This window comes from Vipera berus (assembly GCF_964194415.1).
Source record: "Vipera berus genome assembly, chromosome: 9".
Taxonomy (NCBI): domain Eukaryota; kingdom Metazoa; phylum Chordata; class Lepidosauria; order Squamata; family Viperidae; genus Vipera; species Vipera berus.
In genome coordinates this window covers 1,233,212-1,250,189 of record NC_138212.1, presented here as the reverse complement: position 1 = coordinate 1,250,189, position 16,978 = coordinate 1,233,212, and the positions used below count along the sequence as shown (strand labels likewise).

Sequence of the window (16,978 nt, the reverse complement as noted above, 5' to 3'; positions counted from 1 at the left end):
TAGGGTTTCCTGCTAAAGCAAGGGGTAGGACTAGATGACCTCCAAGGGCCCTTCCAGCTCCTGCTATTCTTTGGATCATTACATGAACTGCATTTTGCTTTGAGGGACCGCAGTCAACAGCTGGGCATTTGCTGATGTGACTTTCTGCACTTGCAAGCAAGTCGAGAGAAACAAATCACACTGTGGTTAAAAGGGAATATTTCTGCATTTAACTCTGGATTAAAGGAATCCTCACTTTCATCACTGTCCTGCTGACTGGGGAATTCTGGGGGTTGAAGTCCGTCCACTTTCCAGCGGCCAAGGTGGAGAAATTGGGCCCTGAGTAGTCCTGTGAAAGGGTGAGGTCTGCCTCTACTTCTCCCACCTTCATTTCAGGAGGGTGTGAGGCCTCAGGGGGCCGGGCTGGGTCACGGCTGAACCCTTCTTCCTCCCCCCACAGGCAGAAGTGAAAGCGGCTGGATGCTTCTCCTTGCAGAGTAGGCGGGTGGCTGCATCTTGCAGGGGACAGAGGTGGAGGTATCAGGTACGTTCCTCTCTGTGACGGTGTGGTGGAAGGGAAGGTCAACCTCGACCAAGAGGGGAACCGAGGAGCTGCAGCCTGGTCCAGAAGTCCTCTGGCATTTCGGACACTCTCTAACTTTCCATAAAGACTTCAGCAACCGAATCTGGAATTTTCTGCCGCAAAGTCGAGGTTCTACCAGGAACCTGGGACTTCTCATCCACTCGACCCCCTTCTTGGCTCTGTCCTTGGAGGCAAAACGCTCCTCCTGAGCCTCGGAAGAACACGAGGCTTCTGGCTCAATGGGACGCAAGGAAATGACCAGGCCTCCTCTGACCCCCTTCCCCTTGGCTTGCAGACATGCCGCTGAGCTGGGCCATGCTGGGCTTCCTCTGGACCGGCTCTTTCTTGTACCTCTTGAGCTCCGAGAAGCTGTCGGGGTGGTCGGAGAAAAACCACTCCAGGTAGGTGGGACGTCTCGCACGGGTGAGGGCTGGGGAGCCCAAGGCAGAGTGATCAAGCGGTTGACTTTTCCCGCAGGCTCCGTCCTTGGGAATGCCTGATCTTCGTCCAGATGTGGCCCGGCTCCTTCTGCGTGGTGAGTGGACCGCCAGTTTTTCTTCTGAGGAGGGAGAGGGGTTCAACGCATCGCCCCATGCAAAGAGGGGCTCCTCAAGGCCTTCACGCGGTCATTTCTTTTCCTCTTTTGCTCAAAGTCTCTGCCGAGCACCTTTGAGTGCGTCATGTCCGAGAAGGCAGAGAACTGGACCATCCATGGATTATGGTGAGCCGCTCCCGTCTGGAACAAAACATGCGCCTTTCCTGCAACCCCGATCCCTCTTCCAACCCCGTTTTGACCCTGGTGGCTCCCACCGAGGGCACCCTGGGAAACGGAGTTTTCCCGAGAAGGGAAGCTGAGAAAGGGGTTCCTACCTTTGGTGTAACGGCCCTCCCCCTTTCTCCCCACAGGCCGAGCAACATCCAGGAATGCTGTCCCTACTGGCCTCTCTTCCCTTCCGACCTGACGGTCTGTAAACCTCTCTCCTAGGGGAGTCAAATGCTTCATTGTTATTGTAGTCCATTGGTATTGTAGTCTCGCTCTTGGGCTGGGTCCTCTTGTCAAATGACCCGGGGTGGGCTTTGCATGTTGTAGCTTACAGGCAGTCCTCCACGAGTTTGCCTAGTGACCGAGTTACAATAGCACTGAAAAAGGGACTTACGACCGTTTTTCACACTTATGACCATTGCAGCCTCCCCAGCGTCACCTGATCAAAATTCTGATGCTCAACAAATGATTGATATTTATGATGGTCACGGCGTCCCAGGGTCCTGTGACCCCCTTTTGTGACCTTCGGACAAGCAAAATCAAAAGGGAAGCCAGGTTCATTTAGCAACCACGTTACTAACTTAACGGCTGCAGTGATTCACTTAAATAATAAAATAAATAATAATAAATAACAGCTGTGACAAGAAAGGTCGTAAAACGGGGCAAAGGTCACCTAACAACTGTCTCGCTTAGCAACATAAATTTTGGGCTCCACTGTGTCATAAGTCAAGGACTGCCTGTATTCAACTAAACCAACCGAATGTTGACTTAACGCAACTGGTAGAGCTACTTCTCCCTCTGGCTGCTGATACACATACAGAGTGGATCAGGACCTTACAGGTCAAGCCAAAAGCGAAAATAGGATCTACAAAACTGGTGTGTGTGTTTGTGTGTGTGAGTGTGACTCTCCCGCCCCCTAATATGACACACACAGAACAACTAAGATGATTAAGGGCCCAGAGGCTAAAACATGCCATTAACAGTTGCAGGAATTGGGTCTGCCTAGTTTAATGAAAAGAAGGACCAGGGGTGACATAAGAACAGTCTTCCAATATTTGAGGGGCTGCCACAAAGACAGAGGGGGGGTGGGGGCCAGCCTATTCTCCAAAGGGCCAGAAGGCAGGACAAGAAGCAAGGGATGGAAACTAATCAAGGAGAGAAGCAACCTGGAACTAAAGAGAAACTTCCTAATGGTGAGAAGAATTAACCAGTGGAACAACTTGCCACCAGAAATATTTATTTTATTTTTATTTTATTTTATTGCATTTATATACCGCCCTTAACCTGAGGACTCAGGGCGGTTTACAGGGAGCTAAAAATCGAACATACAAAAGTTAAAAGCCAAGTTAAAAAATATTAAATCAACCCTGTGCTATTAAAAACCCCAATTAAAATAATTTTCTCCTCAGCCTGGGCCCGAGAGCTCAAAGAGCCAGGTCTTCAGGCCCCGGCGGAATGATCGGAGGTCGGGGGCAGTCCTCAGCTCCACCGGCAGCTGGTTCCAGAGGGCAGGCGCTCCCACTGACAAGGCCCTATCCGTGGGTGTCACCCGCCGGCAATCTCTTACCGGCGGAACCCTGAGCAGACCCTCCCTGTGGGAGCGCACTGGGCGAAGGGCGTTTGAAGCCGGCAGCAGGTGTTCCCTCAAATACCCCGGACCCAGGCCATGTAGGGCTTTATAGGTAATAACCAGCACCTTGAATTTCACCCGGAGGGCAACCGGAAGCCAATGCAGCTCGCGGAGTAGAGGTGTTACATGGGAGTATCGGGAAACCCCCATTACAACTCGCGCGGCCACATTCTGCACCAGTTGAAGCCTCCGAGTGGTCTTCAAGGGCAGCCCCATGTAGAGAGCGTTACAGTAGTCCAAACGGGAGGTCACAAGCGCATGAGTAACTGTGCGTAGGGCATCTCGGTCCAGATAGGGACGCAACTGGCGCACCAGGCGAACCTGTGCAAAAGCCCCCCTGGTCACGGCTCCTATGTGATCTTCAAAATTGAGCCGTGAATCCAGGAGGACGCCCAAGTTGCGAGCCCTATCAACGGGGGGTAACACCTCACCCCCCATCGTTAGAGGTGGAATAACTTGGTTAACCCGACATGCCGATATGCACAGCCACTCAGTCTTGGCGGGATTGAGACGAAGCCTGTTTCTCCCCATCCAGACCTGAACCGCCTCCAGGCACCGGGACATCACAGAGAGGGCATCACTGGGTTGGTTCGGGGTGGAAAGAAAAAGTTGGGTATCATCAGCGTACTGGTGATACCCCACCCCGAAACCACGAATGATCTCGCCCAGCGGCTTCATATAGACGTTGAACAGGAGAGGCGAGAGAACCGACCCCTGAGGAACTCCACAAATGAGAGGCCTCGGGGCGGATCTCTGCCCTCCCGTCAACACCGACTGCGAGCGGCCCTGAAGGTAGGAGGAGAACCACCGTAGAACGGTGCCTCCCACTCCCAACCCCCTGAGACGCCGCAGCAGGATACCATGGTCGATGGTATCGAAAGCCGCTGAGAGATCTAATAGGACCAGGACAGAGGAGCAACCCCTGTCCCTTGCCCTCCAGAGATCATTCACCAGCGCGACCAATGCCGTCTCCGTGCTGTGTCCGGGCCTGAAGCCCGATTGGTACGGGTCCAGATAATCAGTTTCCTCCAGGAACAGAGGGAGCTGATGCGCCACCACACTCTCAACAACCTTCGCCAGAAAGCGAAGGTTGGAGACTGGACGATAGTTGTTTAAAGCAGCTGGGTCCAAAGCAGGCTTCTTGAGAAGGGGTCTCACCACCGCCTCCTTCAAGGCGGCAGGAAAGACACCCTCCTTCAAAGAAGCAGTTATTACTGCATGGAACCAGCCTCGTGTTCCCTCCCGAGCCGCATAAGCTAGCCAGGAGGGGCACAGATCCAACAAACAGGTGGTGGTGCTCAGTCTCCCCATGATCCTGTCCACATCATATTGAGTGCTCCATCACTGGAGGCTTTTAACAAGAGACTGGACAGCTATTTGTCCAGAATGGCATAGAACAGGAGTGTCTAATGTTGACAATTTTACAACTTATGGATTTCAACTCACAGAACTGGGGGATTCTGGGAGTTGAAGTCCACAGGTCTTAAAAGTTGCCAAGGTTAGACACCCCCAGCCCAGGGTCTGCTGCTCAAGCAGGGGATTGGACTAGAAGACCACCTTAGTCCCTTCCAACTCTGTTATTCTGACACAACCTCTGGCTGATGTCTCAAGTCAACTGTCGCTTTTCCTTCTTGCAGAACCTGGTGCCCCAACTGGACCGTCACTGGCCAACTTTCACCAATCTGAGCAACTTCCAGTTTTGGTAAAACACTTTTTTGGGGAAGACATTTTTTTCCAACAGTGCTGTAACTTCAAACAGTCACTAAACAAACAGTCATAAGTCAAGGACTACCTCTAGGTCTAGAAATATTCCATATTAACCAAAGCGTGGTTTGTTTCTCCCCCAGGGAGAAAGAATGGAGAAAACATGGAACTTGTGCTGGCTGCATCGAAACCCTGAACAGCCCGAATAAATTCTTTGGGGCTGCGCTTTTCCTGCACACCAAATACAGTATTGACAGGTGAGCCAGAAAAAAAGGGGGGGCAAGGGGGACCCCCGATTTTTATGGGAACTTGAAGCAGAAATTTAAAGTAGCTTCTCTAAGGGAAAACTGTCCAGTTACTCTGGAAGGAGGAAATAACATAATAGCAAGGTTGGAAGGGACCTTAGAGGTCTTCTAGTCCAACCCCCTGCTCAAGCAGGACACCCTATGCCAATTCAGATAAGTGTTGTCTAATGTGTTCTTAAAAGCTTCTTAAAAGGGGGGGATTGTTAAAGATAAAATGTACTCTAAAACTTTTCAATAAAAAAAAAAGCTTCCAGTGATGGAGCACCCACAACTTCTGGTGGCAAGCTGTTCCACTGGTTAATTGTTCTGTCAGGAAGTTTCTCCTTAGTTCTAGCTTGCTTTTCTCCTTGATTAGCTTCCATCCGTTGTGTTTTGTCCTGCCTTCGGTTTGTTTAAATGTTTAAATCTGGGCTCGCTTCCGGTTCCATCTCTTAACCCAGAAATAATAAAAGGTGACTTAACTGGAAATGTTGGTCCTGCAACCGTAAAGGGCCAGATTCATTCATCCTATCAAGGAGAAGATGGTTTGCTTGCTTTTAGAAGAGCGAGCTGTAAGATTCCAGCCCATCTTGGTTTGTTCAGGAAATCACAGTTATGCAAATCAGGTGTTCACAGCATATGCCAACCGGGACGCATAGAGTCAATAGGCCTCAAATTATTTTGTTTATTATTAATCTATTTGCTGCACATCTTGAGTGCAACGATTCTGGGCAATATACAATATCAAATTATGCCTTGTTACCCCTTGGAGTTGAGCTGGACTGCACATATTTGATTATTAGATAAGATTAAATAAATAAGATCAGCCCAAAGGAGTTGCCCCCTCAGGGAGAAGATGGTTCAGTCCAGCTGAATTAGGAATCTCAGCCTTAAAGAGGATTAACTTGCACGGTCCAGTTTTAAAATAAATCTCAAATAAAGCCAAAATTATTCTGCCTTTTCATGAATTAAGACTGTTTTGCTTCCATTTTTTTTAACTGCAGGGCGTTTGAAAAGGCTGAGATTATTCCCACCTGCAGGCAGAGTTACCAGGTACCTGTGTTTTTTCCCCCTTCACTTCCCAAGAATTGAGTGTCTGCCGAATATGGCCGCGATAGTCTCTTGTTTGAATCACTTGGTTAACTTTGCTGTTGGAAGCAGCTGGAAAAGTCGCAAAGGGTGATCACATGACCTTGAGATTTGGCAACCAGGCTGTGTGCCAAGCACCCAAATTTTGATCCCCCGACTATGTGGGGTGCTGCCATGGTCATAAGTGTGAGGAGCAAACATAATGCACTTTTTCCCCAGTCTGCTGTAATTTCAGTCACTAAACTAAGCTTTGTAAGTTGAGGAGTACCAGTATATACTATATACCAGGGGTCTTCAAACCTGGCAACTTTAAGACTTGTGGACTTCAACTTTGCACTCTACAAGTCTTAAAGTTGCCAAGTTTGAAGACCTCTGCTATATTGTATATGCGTACTGTACTACATACTACCTGTATACTATACAGGCAATCCTTGATTTACAACCATTCATTAAGTGACCATTCAAAGTTACAACTGTACTGAAAAAATTATGACCATTTTTCACACTTGCGACCGTTGCAGCATCCCCAAGGTCCTGTGTTCAACATTTGGATGCTTGATACCTGACTCATACTTATGATGGTTGCACTATTCACGGGGTCACGTGATCCCCTTTTGTGACCTTCTGAGAAGCAAAGTCAACAGGGAAGATGGATTCACTTAATGACCCAGTTACTAACTTTACAACTGCAGTGATTCATTTAACAACTGTGGCTAGAAAGGTCGTAAAATGGGGCAAAACTCACTTAAGAAGCGTCTTGCTTAGCAATAGAAATGTGGGCCTTAATTGTGGTCGTAAAACAAGGGCTACATGGTGTCGTAATGCTGGGCAGAACCTTTCAACTCAACTGGGTCTGTGGGTGGGTTTCCAAGATGCAAGGGGGCTGTTGGGGTCCCCACCCCCAGAATTGCTAGGACTCTCTTCCCTGACCCCCCCTCCCTCTTTCCACGGTCTCTTCTCCCCAGCTCAGCTCCTTCTTGGACGCCCTGGAGCCCCTCCTGGGACCCCAATACCAGTTGCAGTGCGTGACGGATGGGCAGGTGGGTTTGCTACCCTCCCTGCAGTGCGGGCCTCTTCCACCGCGACCCGCCTGACTCTCGTCTCTGTGTCCGCAGGGGCGACAGATGCTGGTCCAGATCAAAGTTTCCCTGTTCAGCAATTTCTCCAGGGGCTGCGTGGCAGACCCCCCCGTGGGCATCTCCCCCTACCAGCCCTGCAAGGCTCAGGGTGGGATATTTTACGCCCCTCCCAATCAGAAGGACCCCCACCACCCCTGCCCATGATCCCAGGCTGGCAGAGAGATCAACTGGAGGCGAGGGAGAGCAAGGAAGGAAGCCCATCATCCTCAGCCGGGGTGTCTCCAGACAGCCATCCGTCCATTTCTTCTTCCTCCACCAAAGTTTGGAGGGTTTGAACAACCCAGGTGTTAAACTTTGAACGGTCACCAAACAAACGAAGGAGCCTTGGTGGCGCAGTGGGCTAATGCCCCCTTAAGTAACACCAGCTGCCTGCCATTAGTGCAGGTTCGAGTCCCACCAGGCTCAAGGTTGACTCAGCCTTCCATCCTTCCGAGGTAGGTAAAATGAGGACCCAGATTGTTGGGGGCAATTAAGCTGACTTTGTAATAATGCCGCTTGGGGTGTGTGTAAGCCCTAATAAGCAGGCATATACATAGAATGAAGGCTACTGCTAAGCACATTGATTTGTGCTTCTTAAGATTGTAGGCCGCCCTGAGTCTTTGGAGAAGGGCGGGATATAAATGAGATTAAAAAAAACAAAAAAAACGGTTTTAAGTCCAGGAGTAGCTGCAAGCAGTTATGATGTAAGTAAAAAAACCTTCCTTAAATAGTTTGACGGTGCAGGCAGCCCTCAACAACAGTTCATTTAGTTCAAAGTTACAACTGCACTGAAAAATCAAGGAGAGAAGCAACTTGGAATTAAGGAGAAATTTCTCGGGACAGTGAGAACAATTAACCAGCGGAACAGCTTGCCACCAGAAGTTGTGGGTGATTTTTCACACTTTTATTTTATTTAAACATGAAAATGAGCAATTCTTCCAATCCTGAGGAATATGGCAAAGAAGCATGGCTTAGCAGAGTAAAACTGGAATAGGTGGATCTAATAAACACTTTAATAAATATCTGGTCTCTTTTCTGGGGCGGGGAAAATGTGCTGCTTTCTTAAAGGCCTCCCGAGAACCCTATTCTTGATAGTTTTTGTTTCTAAATCCACAAAATGTTCAGGATAGCTTGCAAACAGAATTTCGGAAATCCACCCAACTCCAGGTTTCTCCCCTCCCCAATCACGATCGGTCGGTTCCAGTCGGCGCGGCCGCCTAGCTGTGCAAGAGGAGGCTCCGGGCTCCTGATTGGCTCGTGGGGGATCCCTTCCCGGGGAAGGAGGGGCGTGGTCAGGCCCCTCCCCAGACACGCCCTCCCCGGGCTCCGCTCCCGCCACTTGTTGCAACCGGGCGCCCTCCGCACGCGCTCCTCCCTGGGCGGCCCCCTCCTGCCCCCCCCCAGCAGCCACCGCCTGGCTGGGGAATTCTGGGAGCTGAAGTCCACCCATCTAACACGCGCCTGCCGTTTAAACGCCGCCCTGCTGAAATTGCAGCCTGCAAGCGGTGCTTCCAGGAAAAGGAAAGGGGAAAAAGAAAGACGGAATGGAGGATGCAAACTGCCGGGAAGTGGGCTTTGCACCCCCCTACCGGAAAGGGCGGAGACCCCGGCCCTGGAAGGAGGAGAAAGTCCCACCTGGCGCCCGGGAAGATCTGTCCCCTTCTCGGGATGCTGCAGGGAGAGGTGGGGTGGGGGGCGTTTGCTGGGTGCAAATGGGGTCCGGGAGGCGGGTCTCCGAGGGCAGGGGGCAGGGAGACCGGCGTAGGGGGGAGGCTTGAATGCAGCACCCCCAACTCGTGGGAACCCTGCTGCAGGGGTCCCGGGTTGCAGCGTGCCCGGTTGAGGAATCCTGGATTTTAAAGGAGGAAGCAGGGGCTGGAAATGGCCCCTTGTGTGTGTGGGGGGGGGGCTTAGGCAGAGGGCTGCACCCCCCCCAAGCTGAACATTTAGGCAGAAGGAAAAGAATGGGCGCATTGACAAAAGGCACCATATCGGGGAATTATATTTATTACAGGTAAGTCCTCAACTTACCACATTTCATTTAGTGACCGTTCAAAGTTACAACAGTGCTGAAAAAAGTGAGTTGTGACCTTTTTTGATACTCATGACCCCTGTCCCCCCCCCTTACGGTCACGGGATCAACAGTCAGACGCTTGGCAACTGACTCCTATTTATGACGTTCCCCAGGGTCCCTTTCGTGACCTTCTGACAAGCAAAGTCAATGGGGAAAGCTGGATTCACTTAACAACCATGCGACTCACTTAACGTCTGCAGGGGTTCACTTAACGAATGTGGGAAGGAAGGTGGTAAAATGGATCAAAAGTCACTTAGCAAATGTCTCCCTTAGCCACGGAAATTTTGGACTCCGTTGTGGTTGTAAGTTGAGGACTACCTGAATGAAATTTCCTGTCTCCCCTACCCCAAGTGACTCTGGGCGTAAAAAAAGCATAAATACAAAAGCATGGAACGAAGTTAGTGCTAACCATTATTGTTTTATACTTTATTCGCCCGAGGTGGCAGCTTCTATTACCCCCCGTAGATAGGGCTCGCAACTTGGGAGTCCTCCTAGATTCACGGCTCACCTTGGAAGACCATATAGGAGCTGTGACTAGGGGGGCTTTCGCCCAGGTTCGCCTGGTGCGCCAGTTGCGGCCCTATCTTAGCCGGGATGATTTGTGCACGGTCACTCATGCGCTCGTGTCCTCTCGTCTGGACTACTGCAACGCTCTCTACATGGGGCTGCCCTTGAGGACCACCCGGAAGCTCCAACTGGTACAGAATGCAGCCGCGAGAGTTGTGTTGGGAGTCTCCCGATACTCCCACGTTACACCGCTGCTCCGTGAGCTGCATTGGTTGCCAGTTGTCTTCCGGGTGAGATTCAAGGTACTGGTAACAGTGTTTAAAGCCCTTCATGGCATGGGGCCGGAGTACCTTAGGGAACATCTGCTGCCGGCATCAAGCTCCCTGCGCCCTGTGCGTTCCCACAGAGAGGGCCTCCTCAGGGTGCCACCGATCAGAGAATGTCGATTGGTGGCCCCCAGGGGGAGATCCTTCTCTGTGGGCGCTCCTGAGCTGTGGAACCAGCTACCGGTAGAGCTCCGGATGGCGCCCGATCTTCGCTCCTTTCGTCGCGATCTCAAGACGTTTCTGTTTGTTCAAGCCGGCCTAGCCTGATGGGGATTGGTGGGGTTTTTTAATTTTGTGCTTTAATTTTAACTTGGTGTTTTAGAATTTTATTCCAACTGTTTTAATATGGGCAATTATTTAATCTTGTTTTAACGTTTGTATTTAGTATTTTATTCTGCCCTGTGAACCGCCCTGAGTCCTCAGGGAGAAGGGCGGTATATAAATATTATTAAATTAAATTAAATTCTCACTCGTGTCTCCTCCTCAGGTCCAGCTCTGGCCCAGAAGGCAGGCCCGGAGGTTGAGCTCTCCCTGCCTCCCCCTTCGAAGCCCAGCGGTGAGAGGCAAACAAATACATAAAGAAAATAAATAAATGTGTGCAGGGTGTGTGTGTACAAACAGCTTATTGTTTTGCAAAACTGATTTAAAACAGGATGGTTCTCTCTTTCATACCACTGTTATGGGGGAATCAAACTCAGGACCCAAAACCCAATAATCAACACTCAGTGCAGTAATTATTTACAAGGGAATCTTGATATTTTCTCCTTGTTAGAAGCTTTGCAAAATCTGTAACATTCCTCTCTCTCCACTCTCCACGCCTCACTCCTTGCTAGCACTGATGAGGATACCTAGTTGGGTCATGAAATGTCTGCAAGAAAACCAGTCCTCCTCCTCCTCCTCCTCCTCCTCCTCCTCCTTCTCTCTCTCTCTCTCTCTCTCTCTCTCTCTCTCTCTCTCTCTCTCTCTCTCCACACTGACTGTCTGCTAGCACTAATAAGGTTATGTAGTTGGGTCATGAAATGTCTGCAAGAAAACTACCAAGCTCAGAGAGCAGCAAGGACCCCACACTCCTCCTCCTCCCTACCTACCTCTCCCCACCTACCAGGTGGAATAAGCAGGTGTCCGTCCGGCCTGATCCATCTTCTGGCCTTCCTTCCCCAGAATCCTTCCACCAAGTGCGATGTGCCACCGTCACCAGAGTCCTGTGTGAAATGCTTCTCGAGAAGCAGCCAGCCTACCACGACTGTTTGGGCAACCTGGCGGCGTTCATTCTGGAGCGAGGTAAGTCCCGCTTTAGTTTTGGAAGGTGGCCCATCTTGGGTCTTCCTGGCCAGAGGGTCAGCCCCAACGCCAGGCCCCCCCAGGGCCAGCCCAAGTCCGCCTTCTCTATTCCGTGGATTCTAAGAGTGTTTCCTCTCTACGAAGCCCCCGGGGTCTTCTCTGATCCTCTCTCTTCTCTGAAAAAGCCACACCAGAAGCAGTTAGATGGTTAGCTTCCTTGGATATTAAACCACGGAGAGTCCTTGACTTATAACCATTCGTTTAGTGACTGAAGTTACAATGGCGCTGAAAAAAGGACCATTTTTCCCGCAACCGTTGCAGCATCCCCAAGGTCACATGATCAAATTTTGGACGCTTGGCAACTGGCATGTACTTGTGACGGTTGCAGGGGCCCCGTGATCCCTTTTTGCGACCTTCTGATAAAGTCAATGGGGGGCAAGCCAGATTCGCTTAACGACCATGTGACTAACTTAAACTACTGCAGGGATTCACTAAACAATGGTGGCAAGAAAGTTCGTAACATGGGGCAAAGCACACTTAACTAATGTCTGGCTTGGCAACAGAAAATGGTGGTCGTAAGCCGAGGACTCCCTGTAGAGCATCTATCCTGTCGTGACGCCACAGCGCCCTAATTTTATCATGGTTTTTTTTACCCTAATTTAGTGTTTTATCCTGTTTATTGTCGCGTCCCCACACTTCATGTCCATGCAGAGGCTGATGCTTTTATTTAAACTTACTGTCAGGACCCACCCCAACCCACGTCTTAGGAAAACAAAAACTCTTGGAGTCAGTTCTAGTCCAAAAGGAATCTTTACTAGGACATGCTTGGTTGTGGGAATACAAGACAGGACTTAGGATTGTTTTACAAATTGAAATTTTATAAAGGGTACCCGGTTCAACCCCCCTTCCCTCAACCCCAATTGGTCAGCCCCCATCCTTCTACTTCGTGTCATCCCTTTCGTGGGAAAGAAAAAGGAACTTGGAATCTTTATGGTTATTGCCTTCTTCCTCTCCAGAATTAAATGAAGACACAAGCCAGATGCCTTCTTCCCTTTTGTTCCCCCCAGTTCAAAAGGTTTCCTTGGCCTTTGAAATAACCTAAGGCAGGCTGAATCCACATGCGCTCCTCCTTCCTCGGGAGATGGCAGAATCCATAGGGGGGGTGTGTGGATAATGTTTTAAACATACATTTATGAATGTGATATAAACGGATTCTGACACTTACATTTGTGCCTGTGCGTGTGACGTGTCTTACGAGTGCTGTGTGTCAGTGACTGCCTGACCTCTGTGGATGCCACACACTAAATGAACTAAACAAAATCTGCTTTGAAGAGGTGGCCAACAGCCGAGAGACGTACCAGCTGGTGGCCCTGGGGACGGGGGACCTTTGCTATGGCGGCTGGATGGAGTTTGATGGCCGCAGACTCCACGACTTGCACGGCCTGGTGGTGGCCCGCAGAGCCCTGATGAGGTGAGCCCCCCCCCCCCCGAAGGACAGCTGAACTTGAGGAAGGGAGAGGGAGGGACCCCGGCCGAGATGCCTCCCTTCCACAGGTAGCCCTCGGCTTACGACCGCAATCGAACCCAACTGTCGCAAAGTGAGTTTGGCCCAGCTTTAGCACCTCCATTGCCACAGCTGTTAAAGTGAATCCCTGCAGGTGCTGAGTTAGTAACACGGTCGTTAAGTGAATCTGGCTTCCCCCGTTGACTTGTCTTGTCAGAAAGTTCGCCAAAGGGGATCACGTGACCCTGGGATGTGCAACCGACATAAATACCAGTCAGTTGCCGAGCCTCTGACTTTGGATCACGTGAGCTTGGAGATGCTGCCACGGTCGTAAATGTGAGAAATGGTTCTAAGTTACTTTTTTCAGCGCCGTTGTAACTTTGGTTACTAAACGAATTGTTGTAAGTCGAGGACTACCTGTAGCTCCTTGATGCAGTTGGGCTGCTTCCGTCCCTGTTTAATGGGAGGTCCCGTTGAGTAGCTCCCCCAAATCTACGCTCACCCCATCCTTTGATTCTGCTCAGGTACCTCTACAAGCAGCTGCTGCTGTGCTGCAGCCAGGATCCTGCCGCGCTCGAGGAAGGCATCTTTTGCTGGGTCGAAGGTGGGGGGCACCTGAGATTGAAGCCCGGGTGCCACCTGCACCTCTACCTGGGCCAAATGCCACACGGAGCAGTGAGGGAACTCCAGTGAGTGTCCAATGAGTGAGTGATCCAATGTTTGCCCCCTCTTTTCCGCTGAGCTGACCTCCCCCCGCTGCGCTTGCTTTCTTCCAGCACCCGCTTGTTGCAGTCGAACCCTTCGGCCGACCTTCACGTCAGGGTCAAAGGGCGGCTCACGTCGGTCTCGTTTTGCTCTCCCACCATGCTGTCCAGCCACGTCTACTGTGCCTCTGGCAGCGACAAGCTGACCCGCTGGAGCGTCCTGGGGGTCCAAGGGGCCCTGCTCAGCCACTTCCTTCACCCCGTGTACATCACCAGCATTGTCCTAGGTGATTATTGGATGCGTTGGACATCTAGTCGTAAGTCAAGGATTAGCCGTAGAGCGTTGCCCTGACCCCTGTTTTCTGTCCCTTTCGCTTTTGGACTTACCTGTCTTCAGCTGACCCTTATCCCAACTGTGACGGTCTCCATCAGATCATCAACGAGCGGGTTCAGCTGGGACCGGGGGATGGCTTGCCTGCTCCGTACTGCCACAAGAAGATCTACCTCTTTGAAGGCCCCCCCGTGGCCCCTCCCAGCTCGTCAGAATGCGCCTCGCTGAGTCTCAACTGGTGCGCAGGAGACGAGATGCTGGAATGTGTGAACGGAGCTGTCGGGAAGGCAGAAAGGGAGTGAGTTGAGGGGAGTTGAGGGCTGGGGGAGGCAGTGGTGTCAGGCAGCTGGGGGACACCAAGGCTCTTCTGCGTTGGCTGGGTGGTTGAGTTTGGTTTGGGATCGATGTGGGATCGATGAGATTGAATTGGGGATAAATTTAGGGTGATTGGAGATTGACTTGGAATTGACGAGATTGATTTAGGATTGACTTGGGATTGATCTGAGATTCACTTGGAATTGTCGAGATTGTCTTGGGGTTGAGTTGAGGTTGATTTGACACTGACCTGGAATTGATGAAATTGACTTGAAATTGACAAGATTGATTTAGGGTTGACTTGGGGCTGATTTGAGATTGACTTGGAATTGACGAGATTGACTTGGAATTGACTTGACATTGATTTGAAACTGACTTGAGATTAACTTGGAGTTGACTTGAATTTGGATCATGTAGGAATCCACTTTTTACAATGTTAGCTCTAACACGATCTATTGTACCTTTCAACAAACTACGATTAATACAGGCTTGGGCTTAGCATACTACGTGAACTGAAGGCACTCTATGGCAATATTATTTCGACACCCCACTGTTAAAAATTCTGCACACCCATCACAACCCAATTCCCTCACAGGCTAAGCCATGTTATCCAAGGAAGTCAGGGATCTGTTATTCTAAAAATCGGCTAACTCAAAAGCCATTCTTGCAAGCAGTGTGTTTCTCCAGGAAATGTTTACTTAATTACTTACTCCCTTAAATACTTAGGACATGGGTAGGCAACCTTGGCTCTTTTATGAATTTAGAGTGACATAGCTGGCTCAGGAATCCTGGGAGTTGAAGTCCATGAGTCATAAAAGAGCCAAGGTTGCCTACCCCTGACTTAGGACATGGGTGTCTGTTGACAATTAAAGCAAGATGGAGATGTTTGGATTTTCAGAATTCCACAGTTCTGCCATCTTTTAGACCAGTGTTCCTTCAGCTTGGCAGCTTATGATGGGTGGACTTCAAGAATTCCCCAGGATTCTGGGAGTTGAAGTCCACACATCTTAAAGCTGCCAAAGTGAAGAATCACTTTGGCAAATCAGCCCAAACAGGAGGTGACAGAGGCCTACAAGCTTCTGAGTTGTGTTGGACCTTGTTTTAGATCTTTCTTTTTGTAGGCCTGGAGTTGTGAAGGACGTGGGCTGGGTTTTGATGAGCTTATGTCCAATCCAGTGTTCCTATCCCTGTGGTTTTGTCGATACCAAGGTCCATAGGATTGGAAAAGAATGGGACCAAGAGTTGGTTTTTGTCCCTTGACTGAAGTCCTCTATACTTGAGGTTGGAGATTGGACAACCATTTGTCTGGAATGCTAGAGGGTTTCCTGCTTGAGCAAGGGGTTGGATTAGAAGACCTTCAAGGTCCCTTCCAACTCTGTAATTCTGTTTTTTCCCCGCCCCCAGCATTGCAAATCCAGGAGGCGAATCCCAACCTAGCCGGCTCTGTAAGGCCGCCATGTTGAATTCCTTCAGGAAGGTGGCCCAGGAGATGAAGAGAGAGGACCTGGTGTTGCTGTCCACCTATCAGGAAGCCAAGGTGAACCTCTCAATCTGATCTCCATTCTTCAAGTGTCCCCACAGAAATTATTTGATTGTGGTTTAACGCACTGTACACACAATCCCACCTTTGGGGGACTTAATTCAAGAAACCATGGTTAAGCAAATGTTCTGTACAGTTGTCTCCAATCAGTGTGGATCCTTTGTTTTCTTCTTGATTTAAGGAAAGTGGACCCCAAGTTGAGTATCTCTTGAACATTCCTCCTAGACTATGTTTCTCAAACCTGGTAACTTTAAGAGAGGTAGACTTACTCTCTTTTGGATGACCTAATGCAAGAAACCGTGGTTAAGAAAATGCTTGTACAATTTTCACCAGTCAGTGGTCTTTTGCTTCTTGGATCAACATAGGTGGACCCCGTTGAGTATCTCCTTATTATTCCTCTTAGACTCATGTTCCTCAAAGTTGGCAACTTTTGAGAGCTGTGGACTTCCTGTCCCAGAATTCCCCAGCTGGCATTTTTTTTAAGGTGTGTAGACTTTAATGCTGGCTGGGGAATTCTGGGAGTGGAAGTCCACAGCTGTTAAAGTCACCAAATTAAGGAACTCGAGTCTAGGAGAAACCCTGAAGACATGCTCAGCTTTGGCTTCTCTTTTCCTCACTCAGGTTCAAGCCACAGCTTACCAGGATGCAAAGCTCCAACTATACACTTACTTGAGTGTGCAGGGTTTGAGTAAGTGGCCTCAAAAGCAGCTGGTTGACAGTTTTTGCAGATAGACTGGCCTAGGCGGCTGAAGACCACTCCAGCCAGTGGATAGGAGCAAGTTCAAGCAAGATCTTCTTCTCAATTTCGTTCCCTAACTTATGGGATTGTTGATGTTAGTAAGTTTCAACTCAAGACTTGTAAAAGTAGCTGGTTTCAACAAGCCGAAAGTATGGTTAACTCCAATTTTGGTCTCAGGCCTAATGTTCAGACGAGATGAAACTGTGTTGGTGAGCAGAAATGAAGGCTGTACTCTCAGTCAAGACCCCTGAATTTATCTAGAACAGGAGTCTCCAAACTTGGTAACTTCAAGACTTGTGGACTTCAATTCCTAGAATTCCCCAACCAGCTTCTGGGAGTTGAAGTCCACAAGTCTTAAAGTTGCCAAGTCTGGAGATCCCTGATCTAGAACCTAGATCTGTTACGTTTTGCACTGATGGTGGCAGTTAACCCATGAAAAAAGTCACACAAATACGTGAGAGCAGAAAAGCACGAATAAACAGTTGCACTACTTTGGGGAGAATCCAG

General features: G+C 49.7%; 1 protein-coding gene across 1 annotated transcript; it reads left to right on the top strand.

Annotated features, from left to right (window-relative positions):
- The first annotated feature begins 461 nt into the window (after nt 1–461).
- Nucleotides 462–16,569, top strand: LOC308671836 (adenosine deaminase domain-containing protein 2-like). The gene is made up of 19 exons (XM_081334319.1): nt 462–523; nt 858–963; nt 1,040–1,097; nt 1,216–1,283; nt 1,469–1,526; nt 4,593–4,657; nt 4,803–4,916; nt 5,948–5,996; nt 6,998–7,072; nt 7,148–7,307; nt 8,654–8,833; nt 10,545–10,613; nt 11,219–11,338; nt 12,671–12,809; nt 13,367–13,531; nt 13,619–13,833; nt 13,944–14,175; nt 15,597–15,729; nt 16,354–16,569. Exons 2-19 carry the CDS (start codon nt 860–862, stop codon nt 16,462–16,464), a joined length of 2,115 nt encoding a protein of 704 aa, XP_081190445.1. The 5' UTR covers nt 462–523; nt 858–859; the 3' UTR covers nt 16,465–16,569.
- Nucleotides 16,570–16,978: the final 409 nt, after the last annotated feature.

Excerpts from the sequence above, each read along its gene's own strand:
- LOC308671836 (XM_081334319.1), top strand. The coding sequence starts at position 860 with ATGCCGCTGAGCTGGGCCATGCTGGGCTTCCTCTGGACCGGCTCTTTC. Across the intron at positions 11,339-12,670 it reads GGCGTTCATTCTGGAGCGAG|AGGTGGCCAACAGCCGAGAG; the intron begins GTAAGTCCCGCT and ends TCTGCTTTGAAG. Across the intron at positions 12,810-13,366 it reads GCCCGCAGAGCCCTGATGAG|GTACCTCTACAAGCAGCTGC; the intron begins GTGAGCCCCCCC and ends GATTCTGCTCAG.